The sequence below is a fragment of the Contarinia nasturtii genome, unplaced genomic scaffold (genome assembly GCF_009176525.2).
Source record: "Contarinia nasturtii isolate CC-2019 unplaced genomic scaffold, AAFC_CNas_1.1 Cnas_scaffold_928, whole genome shotgun sequence".
NCBI lineage: Eukaryota > Metazoa > Arthropoda > Insecta > Diptera > Cecidomyiidae > Contarinia > Contarinia nasturtii.
In genome coordinates, this window is record NW_022198275.1 from 643,510 (window position 1) to 657,328 (window position 13,819).

Here is a 13,819-nt window from a genome sequence, read left to right on the forward strand (position 1 = left end):
ATTGGCCGATGAAAATGGTGAAACTACCGTTGAACCATATATATATTTGGATTTTAATCGAGGCATTCAACTTTGATTGAGATATCAAATATACAGAATACAGCTTCAATTTAATTCAAATTGCTTCTGATTACCGCATGTATTTAAATCATGGGTGGGGCAATTACCTTTCCATAAACTTTAAAATTCAATTATTCGAAAAATATAAAAACAAGTTCTTCGATTACACGCTGAAGAACACTATGAACAAATTATTTTATTCCAATTACCAAACTAAATTTTCAACAAAAAACTATACAACAACTTGATATGTGCAAAATTTAAGCATTATTTTATTTGAACTTCTCTGTTTATTTGTTTATTGAACTATCAAATCATCGAATTTCATTTGAAACGAAAAACAATTTGAAGACTTTATAAATATGTTTACCTGAAAATTGCTCCGATATTGCATAACTCATTAGAAAATGTAAGACGGAAATATTCTGTACATCATAGTTCGCATATTTTTATTTGTTTTTTTTTTCATTCATTTCTGAACGTGTTCATGTTCAAGTAAAGAAATCAAATGAATTAGAAAAATGTTATTACTCGTTCTCAAAATTTCAAATAATAACTATGATATAAATTTAAATTAGATAAAAAGAAACCATAACGTACATTCTTTGCCATTGATTCTTTATGTCATTCTATAGATTTTTTGGTAGATATTTTAAATTCACAAATAAATAATTTACTTTTTTCAGTTTTGATTTTTAACCAAAACATCTCCTCTTTCCATACAAATTAAAAAGTATTGTACTGTCCTTTTGGCAGCCATTATAGATTAAATAGGCGCATTTTTCATGAGCCGTTGAAGAAATCGTGAATCGGTCCAGTTGGTTTAGTAATTTTTACCACGATCGACGCGAATTATGCGTTCGGCAACGTTGAAGTATGCTTCGTATTCGATTGTGTCCGGTGTTGTGTCGTAATAGTAATGACCGCCGAGATTGGTGTTTGTAAAACTATGAAAATGTTGCGGACGTAAATCTAAATCCATTTTATCAGTAATAAACGTTCCAAGAGCAGTTAAAGGAGCAGGTATTTCGTGCACTTTTAACCATTTTCGAATTTTTTCTTTTGAATCGAGTTTTTCCGTACAATTTGATTGAACATGATGTAAAGCCTTGCCTTGTTTCATTGCAAAAACTCCACCAATACCTTGAATTAAAATGAAATTGATAATCAAGTGAAAATGTAATTTCGAATGGTATTCATCTCGTTAACTGACCGACCGGCTGGTTTTCAAATGCATCCGTAATTGCTTTGCGGCAAATGTTAACGAAGCTAGCTTCTGTTCCTACACGTTTTTTAACTTTGATTTGAATTACCTATGAACAATGAAACTATAGAGTGAAAGTGACACAACATTGAAAAAAATATATTCAAACTAGAAATTTTAAGAAATTTCAAACCTTTCCTCTTTGGCCCTCTGACGCAAACAAATTGTTTATGAACGGGAATTTTATCTCGCTCGATGGAATTCGTTCCAGATTAAACGAATTGTCGCTGGGTTTAATGAATGCAACGTGGGACTCACTGTGAAATGATCCATTTTCTGCAATTCGTACACTATAGATACCCTGAAAATCGAACAATTAAATAAAAATAAAGATTAATCAGAACACATGAAACCATATTTGAATTATACCTCGCAGCATGAATCCTTAAAGTCATATGGCCCAGCTCCAGCACCGTTGAGTGAAATCATTTTTGCATGCGGAATTGCTTTTCGTGCGATATCAATAAAATTGTACGTTTTTGTGAAATTCGGCAAAGGAAGTAAAAATGTATCAGCGCCAACATCAATCAGAGTTTGTGAACCAGACATTCCGCTTGAAGCCAAGTGGTATGGGGCTTGCATAAAATCGGGACTATCCACTACATTCACCGATACGTTGGCATAATTTTCACTCAGTCCGGCTAAAAAAGCTGATAAAATAGAATGATAGAACTGAGAACGTTACCAAAAAAACTAATTCAATCATTTACCATCGGCCAATTCAGTTAATCTTGGCACATAAAGCGGTTTTTCTACCCATGGGAATTCATTTGAAGCGCATCCAGGTAGTTTCTCACTGTTAACGCACAACTAAAAATGTTCGGAATTAATCAAGGAATTTTTGGTAGTAATTTTTTTATTTTTCACAATTTCCTTGTAAATTATGTGCAAAATATCTTCAATTACCATTGACCCTGAAAGTGTAATGGTAAAACCCATTACAAAAGGTAGACGACATAGCCTTCTTAATATTTTATGCTAATACACGAGTTCGAAATTTCAAAAGGATAATAGTATAATGACTTCAAAATTAGTAAAATTGAAAACTTTGATCAAAAGTATTAGATTCTATTGCAGTTAGAAGATTAGAAAATGGACATGTGTGGCCTAAAATTAGATCACATAAAAAATATCTCATTCATTTTGGACGATTAAGATTATCTCCTATGCCTTTGCATATTACATTAACTGCAATGGTGAACAATTGTGAACTAAACTATTTTTCAGCAGTTTGTAATTCATTTCTTAAAAACTTTCAAAAATAACATCTGTTAAAACTCGTTCTAAGAGTATCATTATGATGTCAATTTTTTTTCAACCACAATAAAATGTTGAATAGAATCATCGAATGCTTTTACCTGTATTAAAACAGAAACGCGAATAGAGGAAACAAATTTGAATACGTAAAAAAGGTAAGTGTTGCTGTGAGCAATATATTTTACGTCGACTTTTCTACCTGAAGGCAATATAGTTCAATGCTTAATGAAATGCTTATCCCCTACCGTTTTGCTTTATTAAGATTTTTAATTGAAAAATGAAAAAAATCGTTCCATCGATTAGAGATACGATAGCAACAAAATAACTTATGTATGTACAAAGCCGTTCAAAGCGTATCGAAATCCCCACCATTATTGATTTTCAGTCCGTACACTGTTTCGAATGTATTGAGCCAATATGAGTGGTCATTCGGTTTCTTTTTGTCACGTTATTCGCCTCAATTGATATCGTGTGCTCATGTGCCTACGGCATTATATCAAACATAATAAATAGTTTGTTCAGTAGGGGACAGACAATCGGTTCTTATTGGTCAGCACATACGGTTCCTCCGACGATTATTGTCGAACACAATAAAACGCACAACTCGATTCGATATCGGATTTCAGTGCGTTGAATTAGGCACAAGCAAAAGCCAAATGACTTAGACTCATACGGTTACCGTACATACATAAACGCACGCAATGACGTGAAGTAGAAGGGGCACGGAACGCTTCAACAGCTTTACATTTTGTGTTATTCGTATAAGAATTAGTGTTACCAAACTATTATAGTACATAATAGTTGATGGTTTATTTTTGAAACAGATTTTGATATGAATTTTTCATGAAACCGAAGTCTGGTTTAAAATATGAATACATTTTTCAGAGGAAAATCGAACTGCACATTAATTTCATCAAATAAATCGAACTACTTACCAAAAATAACTAATAAAAATGTTTTCTTCACTTCAGACCATTAGACTATAAGATTGAAACTTACCGCAGCACATTTTCGAAATTGAATTGAAATAATATGAATGTCGAAAATTTTGCACAATTCGTTAGTTTTCTAAGCGCACATTTTATCAGAGAACATTGTTCATTCTTCACCATTACTTTTCCGCTTTTCAAATGAGAAAGTATTAAATCGGCCAATTTGGAAGAGTTTCATTCACGAATCAAATAAGTTGCAAACTCATTTTAGAAAATGCCACATTGTAAATAGGAACAATATCAACCGGATGCTCAAATATCTACTTTGTTGCATGTATTAAATTTTACTAAAAACGTATTGTAAAGGTTACCCGCAATAACATTGGCCATTTTTAAAATAGATTTACGGTTCTTTCTTATTATAAATAATAAAATAATCAGAGACTGTTTCGCAGAGCAATATATTGGGAGGAGGAGTACTCTGAGAAGCCGGATGAGCGTCCTCAGTGAGCTGCATTATATTGAAAATTAAAAACCTCGAAAATCATAACATTATTAGGTTGAATATTTTTTTTTACTTTTAATATTTTGTTCCTCACTCTGCTCCTATTGCTCTGAGAAACAGTTATTGGACGAAAATTATTGGGAAGAGATTAATCAATTTTTTAAAATTTAATATAGTCTAGATTATAGTCTTTTCCATTTTGGAGGATTGGCAAACAATATAAATTAATTCTTACCTCACCAAACACCAAAATCGACAAAAATAAAAAGTGCTTCATTGCTTTAACTTTTGACTGGTTTCGTACCTTAATGAATACAAAACTTATGTAACGTCAGAAGATAAAACCACTTTTAATAAGCGAATTACTGAATTTGGTATGAATAAGTCAAATAGAGATGGTTTTTAATTATTTCGAAGCTTCGACAGAACTCATAGAAAATTTAGGGCAATTTAAATAATTTTTGCACAAATTTTGCGCGTGCAAACTGTGAGTTGTGACAAATATGTACTTGTTATTTGTTTTATATCAGGAGCTATTCGTTAATTTTACCAAATGCAAATATTTTAATTCAAATATTAATGTACTGTAATGAAACAGTATCTAATTTATGTTTCTATACATTTTTTGCACGAATTTTATTAGATTATCGCGGGAGTTCTGTGTTAGTCAAATAAGTATGTCATTGTTTTATTCAACATTTTCAAATTATAAGTAAAAATGAAGCCTCACACATCAGTGTTGGGTAAAGATATTAGATAAGATGAGATACCAGATAAGATGCCAGATAAGATGATATCTTATATCTCATCTTATCTAGATAACTAAGTTTTCTTTCGATATCTTGGTGGTATCTTTAGATCTTTTTAAGATATTTTGAGATTTTTACGAAAAAATTCAAAAAAAATTGGAAAATATATCTTATCTGCTTATAAAATTATTTATATGAAAAGATAATGAAATTATCTAGATACTTTTGAATATCTAGATACTTAGAGTTATATAGATACTTTTGAGTATCTAAAGTCCAAAATTTTTGTGATTTTTTCTGTGTAAAAATATCTTTGAAAGTATCTAAGATACACCCAAGATATTATCTTATCTTTGCGTTTTTTTAAGATAAGATATGGTATCTTACCTAGATACATTTTTTGCAAAACTAAAAAAATCTCATCTTATCTAGATACCAAAAATTTTACAATTACCCAACACTGTCACACATGCATTTCATTGTATACTCAACAGAAGAAATTGTTAGATTTCACAAAACACACAAAAGAAAAGCATTCGTAATCTATCTGTCGCTGAAGTTTTGACGGTCAGTATTAATAATATTTATATGTTGACTTGGAAGGTTGATAATATAAATGTGAATTAAAACACTATGCATTTTTTTAAATGTGACTATCAATCACTTAAAAGGTCATCGTCTTGACGTTTCGAATTATTTTATTTCGTGCAATTGATACCGTAAGAATTTGTTGTTTAAGAATGTTGTACTTGTACTTATATTTTCTTATATCGTTGTCATTTATTGCTTCTGATGATGATTTTTAAATAAATAGAAACGTCAATACGACGACCTTTTAAGTGACTGATACACTTACACTGCAGAAAAGTGTGCATTGCGAATGTAAATCAGTTTAATTATGAAAGCATTCGGGTATAAATGAATTTAATTTGAAAATTTCTTTTCGATCTGGTTTGCAGTTAGTGGAGTGCATTTGGTGCATTGATTTTTGCGAGAATAAAACTCTCTTGCGCTCATTCCGAATCGTTGTGTCTATTTCAGTGAGCAATATTGTGCAAGTGTTGTGTGTTGTCTGATAAAGTGCCGACTCGCAAAACCAATATGCGTCGTTCGCCAGAAGAGCCGCACGACCGAAAAATAAACTCGAATGTGGCATAATAAAACGTCTCTAGCAGCATATAGCAGTGGCAAATGGCACTATTCGCGCTCTTCGCATTCGGTTTTGGTGTGCATCAATAACCGGAACCACTACAGATGCGTTCGATGGTGCAATTTTGTTAAAATTCACCATTTTCTGTGGTTACAAAATCCATTTTAGCGTAAAATAATGATAAGAAATTTATTTAGATGGCATGAAAGCCAGTGAATTGCACACACAGAGACACACAAACATACTCATACACATTTCGCACAAATAAGTGATAAACTCTTCCTTCCAGTGGTTATTCTCTGTTGTGAATTACAGAATACAATAAAAACGAGCATCGGCGACCAATGCGAGACAGATGCGCTGAAACTATGCTTCTTATATGCACACATTTATTTTGATTTGGTTTTAGAATTTGCCGTTTTTTAAAACTTTCTCTCAATTCTATTTGGTAAATGTGAACAAAATGAGAAAGCAGTTTCAATTGTTTTCACCAACAATTTCAATTAATCGCAAACAGTTCGATTTTATGAAACTATTAACATTGATTCATGTTCAGTGTATGGTTATTTAGGTGGTTATTCATTTGGCAAAACATTTCGTAGTCAAATTCGATTAGACTGCATCAATTGGTTTGGTGTTCTTCTTGAAAATTCAATTTTAAAAGTGAAATAAAACAATTGATAATGTCAATTTCATTAAGATATGAATACATATTGAAATGCGCCCAAATGTATGCTACCGATACGCGACTTACCTATTCAATACGCTCTACCTGGAAAATCCAATTAGAAAAATTCCATCACATACCTGGAAGTAAACTGCATTTCATAACATAGAGACTTCCCCCTGAAATTATGCAATCCAAGCACTATACTCACTCGATGCTGTGTCCGTAATGGAATTTCCAGCTCAATGAATCTCAATATCAAAGTTAAGGAAAGTTCAATGAAGCAAACATCAGTTGATTATGATTTTGTGTTACATTATGATGATCAGTAAAATGTTTATTTTGTCTTCTTAACCTTTTTATACCATATGGTTGTTGTGGTTGGAGTGAATAACAATCAAAATTGGATTGAGAGTCAAATTAATTTGCCTACAATTACAAGTTTCTTGTTCTTAGCCATACTATTTGTTTTGAGCTTTTTTTTTAAATAAATCTTCTATTCTCGTTGTCATTGTGAACGTTTTGCTTGTTGGAGTTTGGTTTTTGCGTCCATTTTCAACAAGTCAAAAAAAGAAATGAAAAATAAAGTGAAAATATTCAATACAATTCCAAGAACATTCATTCACCCGGAATTGTAGTACTCTATATAAGATTTCATAATATTTTCTTCCTAAATTTAGATAAACATTATCTTCATGTATATATGTATTTTGTTCGTTTGTTTGCTATTAATGTCAAAATTACCCTGTCTTATTTTGTAGTTTGTCATTTAACATATACGGCGATTGCCATCGAGTTTTTTGTTAATATTTTACCTTTTCAATTTAACATAAATTTATTCAGATTGCGTTTCATTTGAAGTGCTCCGGAATTTTGTTGAGTTAATCATGATTTTTAAAGCCAATTACCTGAAATGTAAACATCTGATTTTTCGAGTAGAATTGAAACCAATGTAGTGCGAAATTGAAAGCATAAACATAAGCTCCAAATTAAGAAATGAAAATAAAAACCAAAAGTGTTTAAATTTTTCCGAAAATTTATTTAAATGATTCTTTTTTGCATATTTTCACAATTTTTCTTTCTCATTATACGTCTAATTGTGTGTTTGTTTGTCTGTGGTTTTGTTATTGAATTCGTTTAATCATGAGATTATTTTTTGTTGTGTTTTTTCATGTTTTGAATTGATTACTGCATCAGTTTTTTTTTAATTTCTAACAAATTGTACACAGATTTATATAATAATAAATACACTATTAGGTGTCGGTGTCTACATCTTTTCATTTATATATATATATATTACTTATCAATTAATGATATATAATTTCACCTTTTCTTCGATAATAATCTTAATTCCATTTAATTATTCTTCTTTTAAAAAAAACGTCTATTTATTGTTTTTCTTTGTTCTTTTTTTCGTTTATTTTAACACTTTGCGATGAATTGATAACTCAATCCGTATTCGCAAAATATCGCAAAGTTTGAAGTCATCTTGTCGATTTTCCTCTCATCAAGAGATTGATCCGGTTTTGAAACTGCAGATTATAACAATCTGCATTGAAACAATTCATTGTTTCAATCAATGTAATACGTTTTTATTGTTCGTTGACAAAGTAGTACGTGCGTATAAAATGCAGGCTCAAAAGTGATCGAATAATGATTTTTTTTTTTAATTTCAAAGCAATTAACAAGAATTCAAAGAAAAAAAAAACAAAATGTAAATAAAAAAGGATTTCTTTTTGGCAGAAAATTGAACAATTAAGATTCATATGCTTACTGATTCAACAAAGAAATGCGCTAAATTGCAAAAGAAATCATAAAACAAGTTAATTTATTTCATTTTCTCATTAAATGTTAGATCAGTCTTAAAAAATACCATAAAACGAACGCAGACGAAAAAAAAGAAACTAATCAAAAAGTACTTGATCCGTTTACTGATCGAAAATGCCATTTTAACTTTCGATTTAAGTATTCTTTCCATAATTTTGTTTGCTCCATCAAATAGACAACGATACACTCTTTTCATCATTTTTTTTTTCGATTTGTAATTGTTTTTCCTTTGTATGTGTGAACATAAAACGAGATTTTTTTTTCTTATTCTTAATTAATTGTAATGCATTTACCTTTGCGTTCAAGTATACGTTTAACTAAATTCGAATAAATAAAACTTGCAACATTACAAACTAATCAAAAAAGAAGAAACTATGAGGTTGACATAAGAAGGCAAAAGTGAACGAAAAATCTCAATTGTGGAGGAAAATCGAGGAAAGGACTTCTTCATGTGCAAACTTTAAACGGAGATGTGGAAAGAGAACAAAAAAAAAACGACCAACAGAATCAAAACAAATAAACAAACAAATCAATTTTGAGAGGGAAAAAACGGTGATTCAAATTACGTTTGATGTGATGATTTTTATTAAAAATCCATTATCATTTGTGTGTGTGTTTTTTTTATACAGAATACACTACGATTAAGAATACTAAGTTCTAAATTAGATTTAAAATTGCTAGTAGAATAGATACGAACAAGTGGTTTAAAAACTGCGTTTTCTCTTCTTTTTCTTATATAGAGGTGAAAAGGAGATTGAAAAGGGGGCAAAAAACAAATGTTTCTTGCAAAATGAACTAAGTTTTGTTTTTCAACTTCTTCTTTCAATTCGGGTGACTGTGCGTAGTTTCTGTTTAACTCATATTTTATACAATTGACACTACGTTTAATATATAGAATTCGTCTTACGTTCGAAAATCTTCATTCTTTTTTTTATACATATACAGACATTAGAATGTTGATGTTTTTTTGTCTCTTTTTAAATTGAATATATATATTTTTAGTTTAAAAATTGTTGTCTTGAATCATAAAATATGGTTTGGGGAGTGTTTGTGTGTGTGTTTATAAGTTTGGATTGAAGATTTGTGTTGAATTCATTTCATTCATTTATCGAAATAATTAATAATATTTAAATGATCTTATCTAGATTTTATAGTAGGTTGAATATTTACAATACATACCTAAAATGATGCTTAATTTCTGCCTGCTAAATGTTATCATTTCTCTTCAAATTAACTATGCATTTTTTCATATGTCTTTTGTTTTAAAATTACGTTCTTTTACATGATTTCTTCAGTTTTTATTATTCTCAATTTTTTTTTTGAAGTTAATAAAACTGTAGATAGTGCCTCATTGACTTTGGTATTAATGCCTCTGTATTTCTTTTCATTATTTTTCTCTCTTTTTTTCAACTGGTTACTTAAAACGAATTCAACTAAAAAAAATACTTGATTAAAATAATAATAATAAAAAAAAATTGATTAATTCATCTTCTCAAAAGTGCACACGATAAATATTTAATAACCGATGTGTGTATTGCCGCGCATTTTAAGTGTGGGGGGAATTGATTTCTTTTTAAATAAATAACTTTGTGTTTTGTATATACTCTATCAAAAATTCTAAAAGATGCTTGACATCATTCGATTTGGCGGCAGTCGATAGGCGGCTGCCCAGTTGGAATAAAGTCAAGCCTCCTCTTTGATAGACATCGGTTGATGTTGATGATGTTGAGGTAATAGTGATGACAATGACGGCGATGATAATGCTGATGGTGGCAATGAAACTGGTGTCGATAGACTTGATGCGGCCTGAGCCGATAAATTCGTTGCACCATCGTCGTCGCTCATGTTTGGAACGCTATTGCATAGACTGGCATTCATTGCGGCCAATGTTGGTAGTGGAGGCATTGAAAAATTGTGCGGATTTAAACCGCTTGCTGCTGACATATTTTTTAGATGTTTGTTTTGATTAACAACACATTTTCGCATATGTTTTTCAAGCGTTGATGGAACACTGAATGGCATATCACAGAATCGGCAACGATAAACATCTTTACCAGAACGACCATGGGTTTTCATGTGACGCGTTAATTTGCTACTCTGTGCACATGCATACGAACACAATTCACATTTATATGGTTTTTCACCGGTGTGCGAGCGTCGATGAACCGTTAAATTTGAGCAATTTTTAAACACTTTACCACAATATTCGCATGTATCGTTTCGTTTGTGGTCTTTTTTAATCAATGGATTTTGCATGAGATTTGCCGTTGACGTTGGAATTATGTTGTGAGTTTTTGCTTTAAGATTTTCAAAGAACGGATCATTGCGATGTAAACCGGGCAATGACCACCATGCATCATTATCAAGTTTCATACGTTTTGCCGGATCGAATGGGCTATCGAATGGATTTGGATTGTACATTGGTACTTGATTTGGTGTTTGAGCTTGTTGCGATTGAAGCATATTCTTGGTGAATTCTTCACGTAAACGTAATGCAGCCGGTAAACCATTCAATTTTTCGGAGAGTGGTGCCATTGCACTGCTATTATTATTGTCACGATCTTTAATTGAGAGTTGCATTTGAAGCGCTTTCTCTTGCCAGGCTTGCTTTAATGCTTCCGAATATTGTGGAATGTTTGACAAACCAAATTTATCCATTAGCTCACCGACCAACGATGGCGGTGGATGTCCCAAAAGTAAATCACGTTTCATATCAAATTGTTTTTCACTTTTACTGCCAACACTTAAATCTTCAGCTTCGTATTCCATTTCTTCATTGGCTTCTTCGTCTTCGATTTCTTCAACATCTTCTTCATCTTCTGGATTCGATTCATCGCCGTCAAATGTCTCAACTGAACCAGCGTTACTTGTGCGATCCTCTGGTGTTGCATGCACCTTAAGATGACGCTTTAATTTCGATGCTTGGAAACAGGTAAAATCACAGCTGTTACATTTGTACGATTTGTCATCGGTGTGGGTGCGTCGATGTATCAATAAATTGACTTGGAAACGGAATTTCTTTCCGCAAAATTCGCAAGCATGTACACCATCGGTGGATTGAGCCTCTTTTGGTGGTGTCGATGCTGAACGTGGTGTCGTTATTATTTTACGGGCTTCATCGTTGTTTGCATCGCTTGTATGCTTTTCGGGCGGTGTTAAACTTTGTGGCCGTGAATTATTTGTCAATGGAGTTGGTGGTAATTGTGATGGTGATGGGCTTGCAAATGACGGTGATTGTTGTTTGCGTGGACTTGGCGAGCTGGCATTCACTAAATTACCGCCTGGACTTGTTGTACCGGCCAATTGACGCAAACGTTGCGAATAAAAATCGATTTGTGGTTCAATTGAGAGATTTGGATTTGAAGCTGATGCAGAGATACGACCACCGGTTGATGCTGGTCGTTCACTGCCGGGCGATTGGAAACCTGCATTGTGTGGAGCCAATGAATTGGCAGCAGCAACAGCCGCAGCCGCCGCCAAATTTAAACCATGATGACGAAATTGTTCGCTGACAAGTTGTTCCATACGGAAATCATGATGGGATCTTGACAAAAATGGTCCAACGGCTGGAGGTGGCAACGGCATTCGTAATAAACCGAATGGATTGCCATGCATATCGGGCGGCGGCAACAATGGATGATGTCTCAAAATCTGTGCATTTTGTTGATCATTTTGTTTCTGATTCGATGCCGATTGATTGCTTGCATTGCTCAAATCCGATGATGAACTGGAATTCTTTGAACTTTTCTCTTTTTCTTTTTCTTTGTCTTGTTGCTGTTGTTGTTGTTGTTGTAGCTGTTGCAGTTGCTGCAGTTGTTGATGATGCTGAGCATCAAGCAAATGTTTATTCGATTCTACATAAATTTTAACGCCGTGCGCATGTTGAACATGTTGCACGAGACGCCATGCCGAACTCAATTTTGTTTTGCATGTTGAACAGACGTAGTTACTGGGTTCTGTAAAAAAAACCGAAGAAAAAAATGATGGATTAAAATTTTCGAATAAATAGAATTTCGAAGGAAAAAAAGTGTTTAAGTTGAGCACAGTAAATATTCGAATCGAGCAGGATTGAAACCATTCAATTAGAAACAGTTATTTAACCCTTTCAACGCAATAGTTCCAAATGTATTTTTAGAGTTTTTTTTTTCAACACAACGAAGAAGGCGATGATCACAAAATTGGACCATATGGAATGTTAAATATTATTCAAAAACGCATCTGAACACTGTTTGCTTAATTATTATTCCGTGAACGTAATAAGGTGTGTGTATGTGTTTGTGTACAGCAACTGCGACTTTTATTTCATTATCCACGCGCATCTAATTTGATATTCATTTTCACATTTTTTTTTGTGTTCGTTCTCTTCTCCCGAATTCGAGACAGGGCGCTTCTATTTACAATGGATAATAACTACATTTTCAAATCTGCTGTGTTGTGGATGTTTTTTTTTAAGCTGCGCGAGCATGCATTTAGTGTGATAATACAAAATTCTTTTTTGTTTCGATATAAAATGATGATATTTAAAATAATAAAGAACCATTGTACTCTTTCGTCCATATGATATGGAAAGGATGCACAACAAAACATTTCACTCTTTCCTGGTGAGTTTTTTTTCCTCGTTTCTGTCTTTCTCTATTTGAATTCATGTGCACCATCAGCCGGCAAACCGTTGATATATCACAACAGGCAAAAGGGTGCAGCGGTGAAAAAAAAATCGTAAAGTTTTTTTTCTTCTGTAGATGAGCACGCGCGCGCAAAAGCCTATTACCCATACGACATATTCCCAAATGCAGTTAAGCCGATGAAATGTGTTCTAAGAATGGTTTTCATCTCGATACGTCTGCGCAACGAAGGCGAACACTCAACAAAAGGGAAATAATAGATAACATTTAATAAATATGCCGCTTACATCCGTCGACGATTGAAAACTGATGAGCATCGTGTGCTCAAAAATTAAACAAAGAAAGTAGAAAAAATAACAAGAGACAAAAAACTAAGTTTTTATAGGCTCGTCTCAAATAGTCGCCCATTCTGTGTAAACGACGTGTAGGTAAACTATCAAAATTGAACACTACAACGACGAGCCTGACGCATTTGACGACTTTTAACAAAGTAAGAGTAAAAAAAACAATCAAGAAAAAAACGGAAGCACGATCGTCACGCGCATTTAGAATTATTAATTGAGGGTAATATTTATGTTTGGGATCAACATGAATACATGCGTGCACACACAGCCACAAGCCTCTCTCGATTACAAGTCATTACATAAAACAACGTCAAAAGGAAATGAGACAAAGAGAGAGTGAAAAAAAGGTAAAAATCAAACTTTCGCCGCTCAACATATTTCGATGGAACAAAACAGTGATGACATCCGAAAAGGATATGTTTTAAACATTCTTTTTTGTTGA

General features: G+C 32.6%; 2 protein-coding genes across 5 annotated transcripts in view; both read right to left on the reverse strand.

Moving 5' to 3' along the window:
* Positions 1-657: 657 nt before the first annotated feature.
* LOC116343079 (ester hydrolase C11orf54 homolog) lies at positions 658-4,388 on the reverse strand. The gene is made up of 6 exons (XM_031770967.1): positions 4,254-4,388; positions 2,035-2,134; positions 1,694-1,974; positions 1,458-1,625; positions 1,274-1,373; positions 658-1,203 (listed from the first exon to the last, which is right to left on the reverse strand). The coding sequence occupies exons 1-6, from the start codon at positions 4,293-4,295 to the stop codon at positions 884-886; spliced, it is 1,011 nt and encodes a 336-aa protein (XP_031626827.1). The 5' UTR covers positions 4,296-4,388; the 3' UTR covers positions 658-883.
* A 4,585-nt stretch (positions 4,389-8,973) lies between these two features.
* The window catches only part of LOC116342897 (B-cell lymphoma/leukemia 11A), a 66,775-nt gene continuing 61,929 nt past the window's right edge, over positions 8,974-13,819 (reverse strand). For all 4 annotated transcript variants that reach the window (XM_031770700.1, XM_031770699.1, XM_031770698.1 and 1 more), the window contains exon 5: positions 8,974-12,367. In XM_031770700.1, the coding sequence (XP_031626560.1) occupies positions 10,095-12,367 (2,273 nt within the window). In that variant the 3' untranslated portion in view covers positions 8,974-10,094. The remainder of the gene's footprint in view (positions 12,368-13,819) is intronic.